Here is a 15,094-nt window from a genome sequence, read left to right on the forward strand (position 1 = left end):
AATCTCCCGATTTAAACGGTCCCATATTTTTTGGTAGCGACTTTTATCCAAAATGTGTAATGTAATTCACGATTATATAATAGCCTTTTTACAAACTTTAGTAAGTTTTGTATCTGAACTAATAGCCTTTTTACAAAAGTTTGGTTACAATTTGGGAAAAGATCAAATCTGTGCAAAATATATGACCTAAATTTGGGAGTATAAGTTTGTGGTAAGTTTTAGCTAAAACTTGTGATATTAGAGATGAATAGTCTTTTTTAATATTTGACTTCATTTTTTGGAAGTTCTGTTCTTTTGCATTGTATGTATAATGTAAGCGGAGTAGTATATAGATATCTTAATTTTGGCTCTATTTCAAATACAATAAATATTAGGAGTTGAGGTTATGAATTATGATATTGGTGATAAATATTTGGACTTTTGTTCACGTAATCAATTAATTATCAATGACTCCAACCTCGATTGATAGTTCATTGTGATAAGGAAACCTGAAGCTTGATTGTGTTTAGTAAATTAATCTCAAAACCTGAATTGATTAATTAGAAGCTTCATTATATTTGGATTCTATTTACTTGAAGGGCTTGTTTGAATTTGTTAGATTGATGGGAAAAGCCTAGACAGTCTCCCTTATCTGTGCTATTCCTCATATGTTTGATCTGTATTTAGGGCATACTTAACCACCGCCTCATTTGCTTGTTTCAATGTGGTGCTTGAAAAAGTCAGCTAGTTGGACGAAGATGCACTGCCAATCTCAGAATCGTAGCACTTGGCAAATACCTTTAATTTGGATCCAAATTTGGGCATCTTAGTCGAATGCTAGTAAGGCTAGAGAAATGTTAGTATCACTTTGTTTCTTTAGTTTTTCAGAAATTGACATATACTGTAAGTACCTAGCTAAGGAGAAAAATCAGCTTTGAGCAGCAAGCGCAACCAAGCATGCAGCACTCAGTGGGATCTACTTACCATTTGACAGCCATCAAAAGCTACCTTTGGCTCTATAGTTCCACTCCACTAATAAGCCTGATTAATTAGACGAGGTCGGATGTTCTTTTTTTCCAAGGAAACAATATCTGAAAGTCTTTGTAATTGCTGAATTGGCACTTACAAAACTCTTGCATAGAGATCAGATTAGGTGAGGATTTCTAATACTAGTGAAGTTGTTTGGAGGAATTAGCACATAGCAGCAGTGGATTATACATTTATATCACACAAAACCTTGACTTTGATGACATAACTGAAATCATAATATACTCTTTTAATCAATGTCTCTACAAAATTCGGTGATTTTGGTTGGATCACTATTCCATTCAAGCCAATCTCTGATTAACATTTAAGCAGCTAACCACTCCACCATCAAATTAACAACACATTTTACCCATAAACCATGAAAAGTTGAAAACTTCTAAGTCGGTCAACTTCTTCGATATTTTTTATACAACCGACTCAAAATCAAGACAAACTATCATCACAGAGATAACAAAAAATACCATATTTTATTACACTGATTAATAAAGATGAAATAATACCGGAATTCTAAAGATGCAATTTTGTTTACCACTATTTTGTGAAGTGAGAATATGAAACAAACAAAATAAGATAAATCCCCAGATGTTTCAGTTTCAAGATTTTATGTAGTACATGTGTAATGCTGGATCCCTCCTCATCTATCAGTCCACTCTACCAACTACTATATGTAAACTATATGGGCGCAGATCCAGATGGGCCTTCTCAATTTAAATTCTAAAAAGTTTACCTGCTCACGGCTCAAATGGCCCAAATCGATTAAGAAAAAGCATTTTTGGAAATCATAAATGCATCACAATTATCAGTTATCACTATATATTTGGGAACTGATAAAATTTGGGAATGAAAAAATATAAATCGCTCAATCTTTAACACTTACACTCTCAGTTCTATAAAAATAGACGCCCTTTCAATTTTGATCCGTCCGATTATATTAGTTTCAGTTTTCTTTTCTTATAATTTTTTCTCTGTGAGTCTTATTATTTATTAATAATACTTTAACCATTTTTTATTTATATCTCTCCTACTTTACGAAATGTGAATTTAAACTTATTTTATCCATAAAATGTCAATTTTTATACGGAAGGAATGAGTGAAATGAGGCTTTGACATGTCTTATTCCTCTTCTTAGAAAATGGTATTCTGAAATACACGTGATTTTGAATTTGATAATATATTTTGGTGAGTTTGTATATAATTGTTAACTTTGACATACAAAGTTGTGTGGTCTTTTTTTAATAGTCTATGCAGAAATAACAATAACATGTGTAGAAAGAATGGAATAATCGACGTCAAGTGTGGGTTTGTCGATTTCGAAATAGTATTTGATAATTTAGATTTTTGGAGAAATGGTGTGTACCAATATTTATGTTAGGGTTATCCGTACTATTGTCTTTATGATGCAAAATCCCAAAAATTGAGGACCATTTAACAACCACAGACAAATTTATAAGTAAGGTCTAATCAATAAATATCCGAGATTGCTGCCGGAAGGCCCCCTACCTGGCTAACTCCCACTCAACCTAATTAATCAATCTCATATTTTATGTTATTTTATATATTAACCATTAAATAATCTCGAATTTGAATTTTTTTTATTGGATTCAAATATGAATTTATGCTCTTCTTGTGTAATTAAGTGAGAGTGGGAGAAGTTATTAGATTAATTAGGCTGAAAACAGGGTGTCACCACAAGTCGTGTACGTGTAGATAGCTGGACCACTGGTGGAGGACCAGTCGGCGATCGTTTCTCATTCGTGTCACTCTCCTAATCAATGGGGCCCCTTTCTTTTTGTTCCTTATTCATAGCCTTCTTAATATTTTATTACTAAGGCTTTTATATGGCTATTAATTTACATTTACACGATGTTTGGATACATGTAAAGTTCATACACTTCCGAGTTCCAAAATAAAACTTGGCTTGTTGGGCCGGGGCATTGATTTTCACACAATTTTTTTTAGCAAAATACATGTGAACCTCCTTGATATTTTTATTATGTCATATAACTAGTTTAAGGTTTAATGGATCCTTATATTTGAGCATTCATCTTTAAGATAGTTGAATTTGATACCTTTTTCGTCAATGAAATGACATATCCTACCTCAATTCCATGTCATATTTAAATTAATAAAAAAATATAAAATTTTTATTATTTTAAGTGCAGGCTCCTCTGATATGATTCACCACTCTCCTTGAGCCTTGAGATGTCAGGTCTTTAACTCCCTCTCTCTCTTTCTTTACAAATTATATATTAAAATAAAATCTGTGTCACACTAAATGTTCATGTTCATATTCTTTAAGCTACGGAGGGAATATATAATTGTAAAGTACAATCATAGACTTCCAAGTAAATAGAAAGTTGTAGTAAGAATGTATTGAAACATAGTACTGTATATAATTGTGAAGTACATAGACTTCAAGATGTATTTTGCCTAATTTCTTATAATTGTGATTACAATATAGTATTTTGTTTTACATTTTTTTGAATATACAACATTTTTAATAGGTGCCTCATTTTTCTGTGAAAGTCGGGTTTGGTGTAATTGAAAATAAAATGGAGTAACAATAAGAGTGATGTTGTTACTGCAGCGTTTTGAAGTGATGCTATATATATATTTACCAATTTTGGTAGTATTGTGTTATTTCGATTACCTAAAGGAGCTAAAAAGTACTGCATATTAGTAATAGATTCGTCATCATAATTATGCGTAATTGTTTAAAAAAGGTAAAGATGCGTAATTATGCGCAATTGTTTTAAAAAATAGGGAAAGACAGATTTGCCCTACTAATCAACCTTGTCACCGTATTACCGTGTCAGTTGTCACTGGCCCAATATATTTCATTATAATCAAATTGTTGATTTTGATATATGGAAAATAGTATAATGTGGAGATCGAGTATTTGAAAATACCTAATAGTAATAGAATTCATGCAATCAAATAAACTATGCACAACAACATACAACACACATACTGCACACTGTGCGCGCGCACAACACAACACAACTCAACTAGTGCACAACACACACACACACTCCCTGCACGCATGAAACCTACTCTAAGCTTTTCTTGAACTAGATTGATAATTAATTACAATCAACTGCGTGTTAAGTTAATTAGTGGATACAGAAATCTTAAATGTTAGAAAATAATTAATTTAAAGATAGTCAAGGATGTATTAAGGAGACAACTTTTCTTAAAGTGACAGCGTATCACCAACCTTGTGCTGCTATGTGGCATGTTATCCTGCAATATTTATTAGTAGGTGTTTTAGATAGATTTCTACGGATTGCATGATAGTAATAGGTAGATTGCAGTGTAGATTGTTGAGTATTGCATTATAGGCATAGAATATTTAATTTGCAGTATACATATAGACTGATTGCTTTTGTATACAATTATTTTGCGCTATAGACAATAATGCAATACTCAACAATTTACACTGCAGTCCATCTATTATTTTCATGCAATATGTAGAAATCCATCTAAAATGCGTACTAATAAACATTGCAGGATACGCCCTTAATATTGCATGATAACGTGTCATATGACAGCACGAGATTGGTGGAATGTTGTCACTTTAAAATTAGTGTCACCACAACACACCCCTAGTCAAGATTATTAATAATTTGACATTGGACTAGGAGTTCACTATTAATTTGTATAGTGATATATATTAATTTTTCATTAAATTATACTTAAATTTGAGGCTTAATTTAATAAATAGAGGGTCCATTGTATAAGTCCGAGCTCAAACATCTTGGTCCCTAATAAAGTCCAATAATTATCTACTAAACGAAAAGAGGAGAAAACTAATAAAGTGTGAATGCAAGGAAAATAAATGTCATCGCAAGAGGAGTATTTTAAGTAAGAATACAGGGAAAATAAATGAAAGTAAAAAAAATACAATTACGAAAGTAAAAAAAATACAATTTGTGAGGACCAAATATTCAACTAACTTTCTTTCACATATTTTCTCTAATATTTCTTAAAATTCGTATCGTCAAAAAATGAGGTTCCTATTATAGACAGAGGGAGTATATTGTTTCCAAAATATAAATCTTCTCTATCATATGAATCAAAATATATCGACCTTCTCTATCATATGAATCAAAATATATCAATCTTCTCTAGCATGGACATAGTTGATATATATAAATGAACACCATACGTGTGTAAATATATTTCATAAGAAGAAGTCTTCGTAAACTAATTTAATACCACTACGAACTTTATTTCTCAACTTTTCCAAAGTTCTTTTTCTTTCTTCTCCATTGTGACAAGCACAACACCACTCTCACTGGAAATAGCAAATACTCCCTCCGTCCACGAAAATTTATCCCAGTTTTCTATTTCCGTCCGTCACCCAAAATTTGTCCCATTTGACTTTTACCATTTTTCGTAGTGGACCCCATATTCCACTAACTCAGTCCTACTCACATCTTATTATAAAACTAATACTTTAAAAGTAGGACGCACAATCCACTAACTTTTTCAACTCACTTTCCGTTACATTTCTTAAAACCCGTGCCCGGTCAAACCGGGACGAATTTTCGTGGACGGAGGGAGTAGCAAATAGCAAGACAGGGGACAGCCTGAGAACTTTTATTTTTTTTGAAATAAAACAGCCTGAGAACTAATAGAGAGAGATGTTAAAAGAACAGTTTTTGTTTCTTTAGAGAAATCCCAGAGAAGTAGAAAACGATGTCTGAGGGGTATTCACCCTTTTGCAACCTGCAACCATAAGAGGTATGTACATGTATACTCCATTTGATAAAGCTGTATCTTTTTCTGTGTGTGACCACAATTTTTTTTTACTATGTTTTATTTTATTTTATTTTCTAAAAAAATAAAACATAAAGCACTAATATATGATGCTTTCTCTTTTACTCCTCACTTCCCTTTCCATTCTTCTCTTTCATCTCAATTTTCTCCCCTAGCTATCTTCAATTCCTCCATGATCGATCAATACATATATATATAATCCTTCAATTTTCACAGTGATGACGAAGATAGTGACATGGGAATAGCGCCAATTGTTGAAGAAGCAGACAATTCTTCTATGTCACAAGATTTTCATCAAAATATTTTCAGTTTCTCGAATGGATTGGAGGGATCGCAGATCCGAAGAGATAAACAAGGCGTAGGCGCGGCGGCTATGGAAGAAGATGGCCTTCCAAGCTACGAAGGCGGCGGTATCTTGTCGGAGATGTTCAATTTCTCCTCGGCGGAGTGGAATTCGAAGAGCCAGAGCGTAGTTAACGACGCCGGATCCTACAATCATCACGAGATTTCAAGCATTGATCCCGATCCAGCTGCAGCCATGCAGCTGTTCGCGATGAGATCGGAGGCTTCTCCATCCCTTCAAAACCCTTGTTCCTTGTTCCAGGCGGGAGGGGCTTTTGGTCATTTCACATGGTCTCCCAACCCTAACGGAGCTGCGGAAAGCCTCTCTCTCTCGCTGTCTTCTTCGGCGGAGGATATGCTGTTCGGGGCATCTGCTCCTCCGCCGCAGTATAGCCAGAGCCGCCAAATAGGTTTGGGGACACTGAGCAATTCCAAATACGCCAAGGCGGCGCAGGATTTGTTGGCAGAGTTGTGTAGTGTTGGTAGGGGCCAGGTGAAGAAAGACAGGAATAAGGACGCCAAAAAAACAAGTGAAGCTTCGTCTTCTTCTAGAGATCCACCTGCTCTATCAGCTTCGGAGAGGCTCGAGCATCAAAGAAGAAAGGTCAAACTATCAGCCATGCTTGATGAGGCAAGTCTTGTTAATCTATTGAAGCATCATCGGAAAATTGCCGGCCAATCAAACATCTTCCAATTATTTGAATTCCAATATTATATTCATTCCTACTCTATTACCTATACTAATAATTAAACCAGTGTAAATGTAATGGATTAATGTGTGATTTGGTGAGATGACACGAGTGGCTAACCACTCAGCGGGAAAAATGTTTCCATCTGATTACGATGTTTTAGCCAACTGTCAATTAAATAATCCTGCCGTCCTAATAGTATTCAAAATTTAATCATTAGGTGATGTGATTTTATTCAGGTAGACAAAAGGTACAACCACTACTGCGAGCGGATGCAGCTCGTGGTGAACTCATTCGACATGGTAATGGGGTTCGGCGCGGCGGCGCCGTACACCAGCCTTGCGCAGAAGGCCATGTCGCGGCACTTCCGGTGCCTGAGGGAGGCCGTGGCCGAGCAGCTGGCGCAAAGCTGCGAGCAGCTGGGGGAGAAAGACGGCACGAAATCGGGGCTCACCAAAGGCGAAACGCCGCGGCTCAAATACTTGGAGCAGAGCCTGCGGCAGCAGCAGCAGTACGCCGCCTTCGACCAAGACGCGTGGCGGCCGCAGCGAGGCTTGCCGCAACGCTCCGTCACCATTCTCAGGGCTTGGCTCTTCGACCATTTTCTGCACCCGTAAGTCTTACTCCCTTTCACGTAAAAAAAAAATGAAACGTTTTACTTTTTGTTTATCCCATTAAAAAAACATTTTCTAAAATAGAAATAATACTCTCTTTACTTTTTCATCTGTATTAACTCTCTTTTCATTAACTCACAAAATAATATTATATAAAATCCGAAAACACAAATGTTTCATATTTATTTTATTGGGACAGAGGGAGTGTTTTGTTAATAGTGTAAAGAAACACTATTCATTCAGTAAATATTTGAGGGTAAGAAAAAGAAGATAGCAGAGAGCGTGCAGCATCAGTTTACTTTATTTCTACAGACATTGCTGCTGCTGTTGTCGTAAACCTCATAGATTCGCACAACCATTCAATCAGATATTAATATCTTTATTTTTTTTTCGATTGAATTAAATTATTATGGTGTAATTTAGGTATCCAAGTGACGCAGATAAGCACCTGCTTGCGAGGCAGACAGGTCTATCAAGAAACCAGGTATTTTTTTTATTCTTGAAATGTGGATTTATAAATTAGTATAAGACTAGTTATGATTGCATTGCACATATAATAGTAGCATTATAGTATGAATTTTGTTTGTTGCTTGCGTGAGACGAAAATGGGTTTTCATGATTTGGGAAGGCTCTTAATTGTTTCTACTGATTCGGTGAAAGTGGGGAGAGTGAGGAAGAAAGGTGAGAGCTGAATTTGCATGTTGCGTCTTTGTTTGTTTGATTTGGAGAAAAAGACAGAGCATTTTTCGAAATCCTTTTTCATTGTTTCTTTGGATTCTTTTCCCACAAAGACATAAATTCTGAATCAGAGGGAAAATTATGATACCAGTGTCAACTGCACACGACGCAGACGTGATAGACTCTCTCTCTCTCTCATAAATTCAAATTAATTCTACTATTACTATAAGATAAGAATTGGAAAAGTAAATGAAATACTGCGTAGCTATTTTTGCACAGTAAATCATTAACTTTTGTGTCATTGCATGATTTAATAACTTAGTTACTGAGAAGCCTTTCTGCGCTTCAGAATTTGAGAGTCTCCTATATTAACTTAACTTAACTAGGTAAAGTAACGAAAAAGAGACAGTCACTTTAAAGACAAAAAAGTAGAAATAACTAACTTGGATGATCTGAAATATTTTGCTTTATACTACATCCGTCCATAATCAAGAGTATTAATTTTCTATCTCTAAAGAAATAGTCTCATTATCTGTTAGTCACTCTCTCCGTCCCACTCTAAAGAAAGAATAAAGTCGAGAGAGTGATAATCCTATTTTACAAATGTGTCATTTATAGTGAGACATTCCAAAAAAAAAATGTCCCACTTGGAGCGGGATGGATGGAGTATTAGGTTCATAACTAGGTTAGTGAGTATAATTTTCTAAGTTTTAATTTTCAGCAATAAATATTATACGTAATATGATTAGTAGTATATCATAGTAGTAGGAGTATAATTATTTTTACAAAAATAAAATTAATAAAGTAGTTGGACACTGAAAGTTGGTGCAGCAAGTGACAAGTATTGGAGCTGGGAAAATTGTAAGAGCACATCCCCATTCTAAACTTTGAAGCTGTTAATCATACTTTGATGTTTAATTTCGAATGTGATTTCAAGCAATGTAGAGTATATTAATTTATGTAACTTAGTCAAAGAGATAAAACGGGTAGCCCTAAATAAGTAGAAGTAGTAGTAATGAATACCACAACCCTAATCTTTGTGGAGATGGCCAAGTCTGATCACAATGGACAAATTATGAGACTCATCATCTGCTCACTCTCTCTATGAACAGTCTTACACAGTAGTACAATCAGTGTTCAATAAAATGAGCCAGGATATACATAGAGCTAGCTTAGCTAGATAATAGAGAGAGAGAGAGTAATGAATAATGATGGTCTGAAATCTGAGAAGGTCATTAAATAGAAGGGGCATTAAATTTGGGGAAGACAGAAATGTGAAATGGAGTGATATTTTGTTGTTTTGCAGGTAGCAAATTGGTTCATAAATGCAAGGGTCCGCCTGTGGAAACCCATGGTCGAAGAGATGTACCTGCAAGAAGCCAAAGATGGAGATGAAGATCAACAACCTCTCCCCACCACCACTTCTCCGCCTCCTTCGGATAATCAGCCGCAGTGCTTCCCAATCCCAGCGATTGAGTTTGGGACGACTTCGGGTGACGTGTCGCTTACGTTAGGGCTACGTCACTCCGGGGAAGACTTCTTTCCGGCTTAATCAAATCAATGCTATATACTCTTCTTTTAATGGAAGTAAACAAAACATGAAAACACATAGGAACTAGTGTTAGCGGTGCCAGGAGATTAATTAGTCTGAGTGCTATTGTTAATTGTATAGTTTGAGTTTATATTCTACTCCTACTCCCCTTTCATTTCCCATCATATGTACATCAGTACATGCAAATATGCAATGTATGTGTCTTCGCTTCCTAATTCCTATACTATAATACTACAATACTACAATACATCACTTTGCACTATCATTTTTAATCCTTTAATTTCACCTTATTTTTATGGTTAGGCTATATGAAAAAATTAATGTTTATACAACGTAGTTAATTAAATTTCAACTGCTTTTGCTGATTAGATTTTTAATTTTTTGTTGGGAGAATATAAAGTAATATCCTTTTATATATGATTGGGAGAATGAAACACCACATCTGATTTTGTACTTCGTTAATCTTATAAGTATCATCTCTTATGAATCCAGAAATAAAATAATGATCACACTTATATGGTATACTTCACAAGTGATGTACTCTTTTTGAGTAGTCACATTTAGAGGTTGAACGGCTTGACTTTTGCGCATCATCTCACAATGAGCTTTAACAGATCAAAATGATTTACTCCCTTCATCCTACAGTAGCAGAGACAATTCCTTTTGACATGAAGATTAAGAAAAATATGTGTAATATACTCCACCACTATGAAATATACTAAAATGACAATGACTCAACTATCATGGAACAGAGGGAGTATGAGTTATAATATACCCACTCTCTTTGTTCCATAGATATGTACACATCTTTTTGGGTTGTTCCACCAAAAGTGACACATATCCTAACTAAAAAAAATATCATTTCTCTTTATTTAGCTCACAAAATAACACTATATAAAATTTGGTAAAAAAAGCAAAATAATGCTGAAATTTAGTCAGACAGCGGAAGTATATTAAAAGCATGTTTCAAACGGATTGCATGTATATAACCTTATTTCCCAGTTTTAATAAGAAGAATTTTTTTATATTATTTTGTTCTATAATTTATATTGAATAAAATAAGTCAAATATTCTATAGGTATATTGTGATCGTGTCATAAACTTAAATCTCTCTATCCGAATTCATTTTACTTTTAATATTGCGGCGCATGCATGCAAAGCAGACCCATGAGTCGAGGGCAAGGCTCGAGTTGGCGGCCCCATCATAGCCTTCAAGTGTGGGCTTTTTGCGGGGCGCTGCCTAATCTCTAATGATTGATATTTGATAGTAGTATACTAGTACTCCCTCCGTCCCGGCTAAGATGACACATTGCTTAGCCGGCACGGGGTTTTAGGAGTTATTGGTTAAAGTGTTTAATTGGAGAGAGAAGGTGAGTGTAAGTATTAAAGTAGAGAGATAAAGAAAGATGAATATTTTAATAGGAGTGAGAAAAAGTGGTTGAGTGTATTAATTGGAGAGAGAAAGTTACCAAAAAAGGAAATGTGTCATCTTAGTTGGGACAAACTAAAAAGGAAAACGTGACATCTTAAACGGGACGGAGGGAGTATATTTCATCTTTTCTGATGGATCTACAACTACTCTCTTTCTATTTTAAGGAGATGTTATTATCTTCCAGTCAAAGTTTATCCATATTTTCTTAATTATTTCTTTTCTATATATTACGTGGTTTGCTATTTATAATTGTTTTGATTTTATATATATTGTTTTGTATTATTATTTTTTTTCATACAACTTGTGCATTAAATAAAATTCCTTGCTTTTTTAATTGTTTTGACTTTTGATGTTATTTTATCTTTATTATTTATCTATCACATAATTCATACCCTAAAGGACACTTAACATATTTTAGTAAAGCATATGAGGCAGACGCCAAGCCAAGCCAAGCCCAGCATAAATAGTTCATATTCCTTTGTATTGTTGCACAGATGTTACAACCACTGGATCTTGGGCTTCTTCACCTTCACACAAATGAAGCACACAATAATTACATTGATGGAAACTCAGCCATACAGCCAAGCTTGTTCTTAGACCTCACTCAATCTCACCATCAACACAGCAACTTATATGTAACTTCTCCTTCTCCTACAATGTCCGATTCTCCGTCTGCCCGAGAATCCCAGATTCTCCATATGGTCTTCTGAACGCCCGCCTCCACCACACCTCAAATGCCTGTTGAAGATTCGGGCAGCTATCGCCACCCTTGAGAAAACTTCTGAGCCACGAAAGCAAGATGCTCTGCTGATCCTCCAAAGGGAGCGTGAGGACTGTCCTGCCTATACCTTCCTCCACAGCTTTCCTGTCGAATGACCTGCACCCATGTTGCAACCAGCTGTAGTCGTTGATCAACGGCTGCAACCACGTTTTCAGCAGAAGATGGCGCGTATCCTTGGATGGGAGGACCTCCCCTCTCCCTATCCCGACAAAGAGCCTTGAGCTGATCATGCTAACGTAGTGGCGACATACCATTGGAAGACTAGTGTGAAGTGTGGCCAATTCTTGCTGATTCACCCACATTGTGGCAAACTCGTCTGCTGCCTGTCTGTCAGCTAAGATATCGAGCAGCCACAACATGTTGTCGGACTCCAGATAGATCGACCTCACTACTGGCTCCCGCTTGTCCACAGCCCTGTCAAGAAAACCAGGCTCTGCAGCTTGTTTGAATAGAGCCAGTAGGGAATCCAGGGAGCTTCTGCACGAGCTATAAAGAGTCTTGTTGCACAAGTCAGATGGTTCTGAGGAGGAGCTCGCAAGACTGTTGTTTTCCTTAAGGAGCTTCAGCACAACGGACTTCATTTCCCGCCTACCCTTTTCTTCTCTGCTTGTTAGCACCAACTCCAATATGTGAGAGAAGGTGTCGTTAGGTGGTGTTGGTGTTTCGGGAGACACACGTTTCAGTACTGGCTTCACCCCAATGCCCTCACCTTCAAGACGCGAGACTAACGAAACCACTTTCTCTTCCTCCTCTTGTCCCACCCAAGGGACAGCTTCCAAGTACTCCAAACAAAAATGGATGCACGTTGTGTAACCAAGCTGTTCGCTGACCTGTAAGCAAGTTAACAACAGAATTGTAACATCATTTTAAAGAATCTCAGTGTTGAGCAATAAGATAGTTAACATGGTACCATTTGTAGAGCCAACAAGGATTGACTTTTACGTATGACATGTTTAAACAGAAAGATGCTCGAAGAGCAAACTTACTTTCTGGTCGAAGTTGCACACTACTTCACATAGAACAACAAAATCAAGTAGTATCGTCACCTTCAACTTATAACCATATCACAGATGCATCACTATGGTTTGAGAATATTGAACAAGTAAACGGCATCTTAATGGAACTTCTAATCGATAAAAGTATGTTATGATCCCTGATATTTTAACAGCCCTGCAACTCATCAAGTAAAATTGCTATTTGTCTCTGACATATGGAACAACAAGACTATTGCATCTAGAGTTAGTAATATTGACAAATTATTCAGAATAGAACAGCAAACCAAGATAGGTTTGAGAAAATCTTGCACATTTATTTGCATAGAACAACAAACCAAGCAAAGATTACTTTAGTACACCATCCTACTATGAACACAGCTTCAGTTCCTGAGCAAGTTTCAATATTCATGAGTAGACTGCGGAAAAGGAATCAAACCTCACATAACTTGAGAATTAAAGTCTTATATCATCAAAAACACGAGGCATAGTTCTGCTAGTTACCTTGAGAATGCGTAGAACACGTGAAACACTCTGCTTGATTAAGCGTTGCTTGAGGTCTCTGCAGTACATGAGCCCAATAGTTTCGACATATATCTCAGCATCCTCACAGTTATCAATCTCAAGACAAGGGAAAACAAGCGGTTGTCCCGATATTCTGCTAGCGAAGAAACTGCTATGTTCCACTAGTACACTCCTGTGAACAATCAACTTCACTGCTACTCCCTGCCTCCCAAGCAAAATCACTTTGAGATCACTTGTTCCAGGCTCACCAAACTCGATTGCCACTTTCCTCGGGACATTTTCAGACCTCGAATGAGGCACCTTCTCATTTGCTAGTGAAGCATTTGCTGCAGGTGCATCAGAACCCTGAGTTTTTTGCACATCACTAACAACATTGGTCTTAGATGCCACACAACTCGCCTTCCTCTCATTCACCGAGGTTTGCTTCTTCTGAGACGAAGCTGTTTGGCTGGGAGGAGATGGTTTGGGCTTGTTTAAAGGATTTTGTGTCCTTACTGTCTTCTGAAACACAGTGGGTGAGGGGCAACACCAAAATCCTTCTGGGGTTACAGCAATTGGAACACTCTTGATTTTGGCTTGGCCCTGCTCTAACCTAGGAAGCCTAACTTCAGCCATACTAAACAAGATTTAACCACCAATTTCTCAGCAAAATCAATCTTAAACATCAAATTTAAAATGAAGGAGATGATTCACCATCAAGCTAACAGATCTCTTTTACTATTCCAGCAACAAATGAAGAGCCGTAAATTAAAAATCCAAACTTTATTGCTTCCCACAAGAAAATCTCCATTTCCAATAACAATAGCCAAGAAACAAGCAAAAGGGCCCACAGATTTCTAAATTTTTTTTAACCTGCACTCTTTAAACAACTACAAAAATTGTGATCTCTATCCCCTATTGTGAAGAATGAAACAAGCCACAAATTTCTCAAAAACTGTAGTTTACTTATAATGTAAAAACAGCTCACACAAAATAATCTGAGAAGGGAAAATCAACAAACCCTTCAAAATAAGGCTCCACGAGACCACAATGGAAGCATAAAGATTGAAACTTAGCAAAGAAAACCTGATAAATATAAGAGACGCCCAGTCTCTCTATCTCTCTCTCTAATTTATGAGCTTTCGCAAATGATTGAAGGGTGCTTCGATATCACACATCAAGGAAGCTCTTTAACAAAAGGTAGGAGTAGTAGTAGTAGTAAACAGAGTGGAATGATGATGGGAGCTAAATAAAGATTTCTTTAAGATTTAAAAATCTGGGACTAAAAACCTCACATGGGATATATCTAAATTAGCAGAGGACTGCTTGGACTTTAGATAACTTTGCAGTTGAAGACGCATGCTTTCTTGACTGAAATAATAGATTCTTTTTTGTGGGTCTGAAGTTTATATCATTCTGTCTCCTCAGTCTTTGCCATCTCTTTGTTTGTTTTCTCACGTACTCCCAAACTTTGTTTAAATCAAGAACAGGGTCTTACTATTTGTATTTTGAATGCTAGTTATAAAATCAACGTCATTTTGGGAAATGGTATTTTGTGGTTGAGATTTGGATTTTAGATAGATAACTTTATTTAATTTTTTTGCTTGACCTTAACCGGAAACCATTTGTGAGGCCAAAAACTAGAAAGAGCATTTTCAATTTTCAATGACCTGATTAGTTTACTAGACTTGACTTGATAAAA

The 15,094-nt window shown here is 36.1% G+C and overlaps 2 protein-coding genes across 2 annotated transcripts; one reads left to right on the top strand and one right to left on the bottom strand.

Moving 5' to 3' along the window:
* The first annotated feature begins 5,643 nt into the window (after nucleotides 1-5,643).
* LOC125197117 (BEL1-like homeodomain protein 4) lies at nucleotides 5,644-9,930 on the top strand. The gene is made up of 5 exons (XM_089057695.1): nucleotides 5,644-5,772; nucleotides 6,025-6,785; nucleotides 7,083-7,452; nucleotides 7,877-7,937; nucleotides 9,438-9,930. The coding sequence occupies exons 2-5, from the start codon at nucleotides 6,044-6,046 to the stop codon at nucleotides 9,681-9,683; spliced, it is 1,419 nt and encodes a 472-aa protein (XP_088913821.1). The 5' UTR covers nucleotides 5,644-5,772; nucleotides 6,025-6,043; the 3' UTR covers nucleotides 9,684-9,930.
* A 1,612-nt stretch (nucleotides 9,931-11,542) lies between these two features.
* On the bottom strand, nucleotides 11,543-14,867 carry LOC125196247 (BTB/POZ domain-containing protein At3g50780-like). Its single transcript, XM_048094686.2, has 2 exons — nucleotides 13,393-14,867; nucleotides 11,543-12,726 (listed from the first exon to the last, which is right to left on the bottom strand). Exons 1-2 carry the CDS (start codon nucleotides 14,026-14,028, stop codon nucleotides 11,767-11,769), a joined length of 1,596 nt encoding a protein of 531 aa, XP_047950643.1. The 5' UTR covers nucleotides 14,029-14,867; the 3' UTR covers nucleotides 11,543-11,766.
* Nucleotides 14,868-15,094: the final 227 nt, after the last annotated feature.

This window comes from Salvia hispanica, chromosome 4 (genome assembly GCF_029641045.1).
Source record: "Salvia hispanica isolate PSC_SH4W2 chromosome 4, Shi_PSC_v1, whole genome shotgun sequence".
Taxonomy (NCBI): domain Eukaryota; kingdom Viridiplantae; phylum Streptophyta; class Magnoliopsida; order Lamiales; family Lamiaceae; genus Salvia; species Salvia hispanica.

Bases quoted from the DNA above. Each gene is read 5' to 3' on its own strand.
- LOC125196247 (XM_048094686.2), bottom strand. From the start codon at position 14,028: ATGGCTGAAGTTAGGCTTCCTAGGTTAGAGCAGGGCCAAGCCAAAATC. The intron at 12,727-13,392 runs GTAACTAGCAGA...ACTTGCTTACAG, and splicing joins GTGTTCTACGCATTCTCAAG to GTCAGCGAACAGCTTGGTTA.
- LOC125197117 (XM_089057695.1), top strand. From the start codon at position 6,044: ATGGGAATAGCGCCAATTGTTGAAGAAGCAGACAATTCTTCTATGTCA. The intron at 7,453-7,876 runs GTAAGTCTTACT...GGTGTAATTTAG, and splicing joins TTCGACCATTTTCTGCACCC to GTATCCAAGTGACGCAGATA. The intron at 7,938-9,437 runs GTATTTTTTTTA...GTTGTTTTGCAG, and splicing joins CAGGTCTATCAAGAAACCAG to GTAGCAAATTGGTTCATAAA.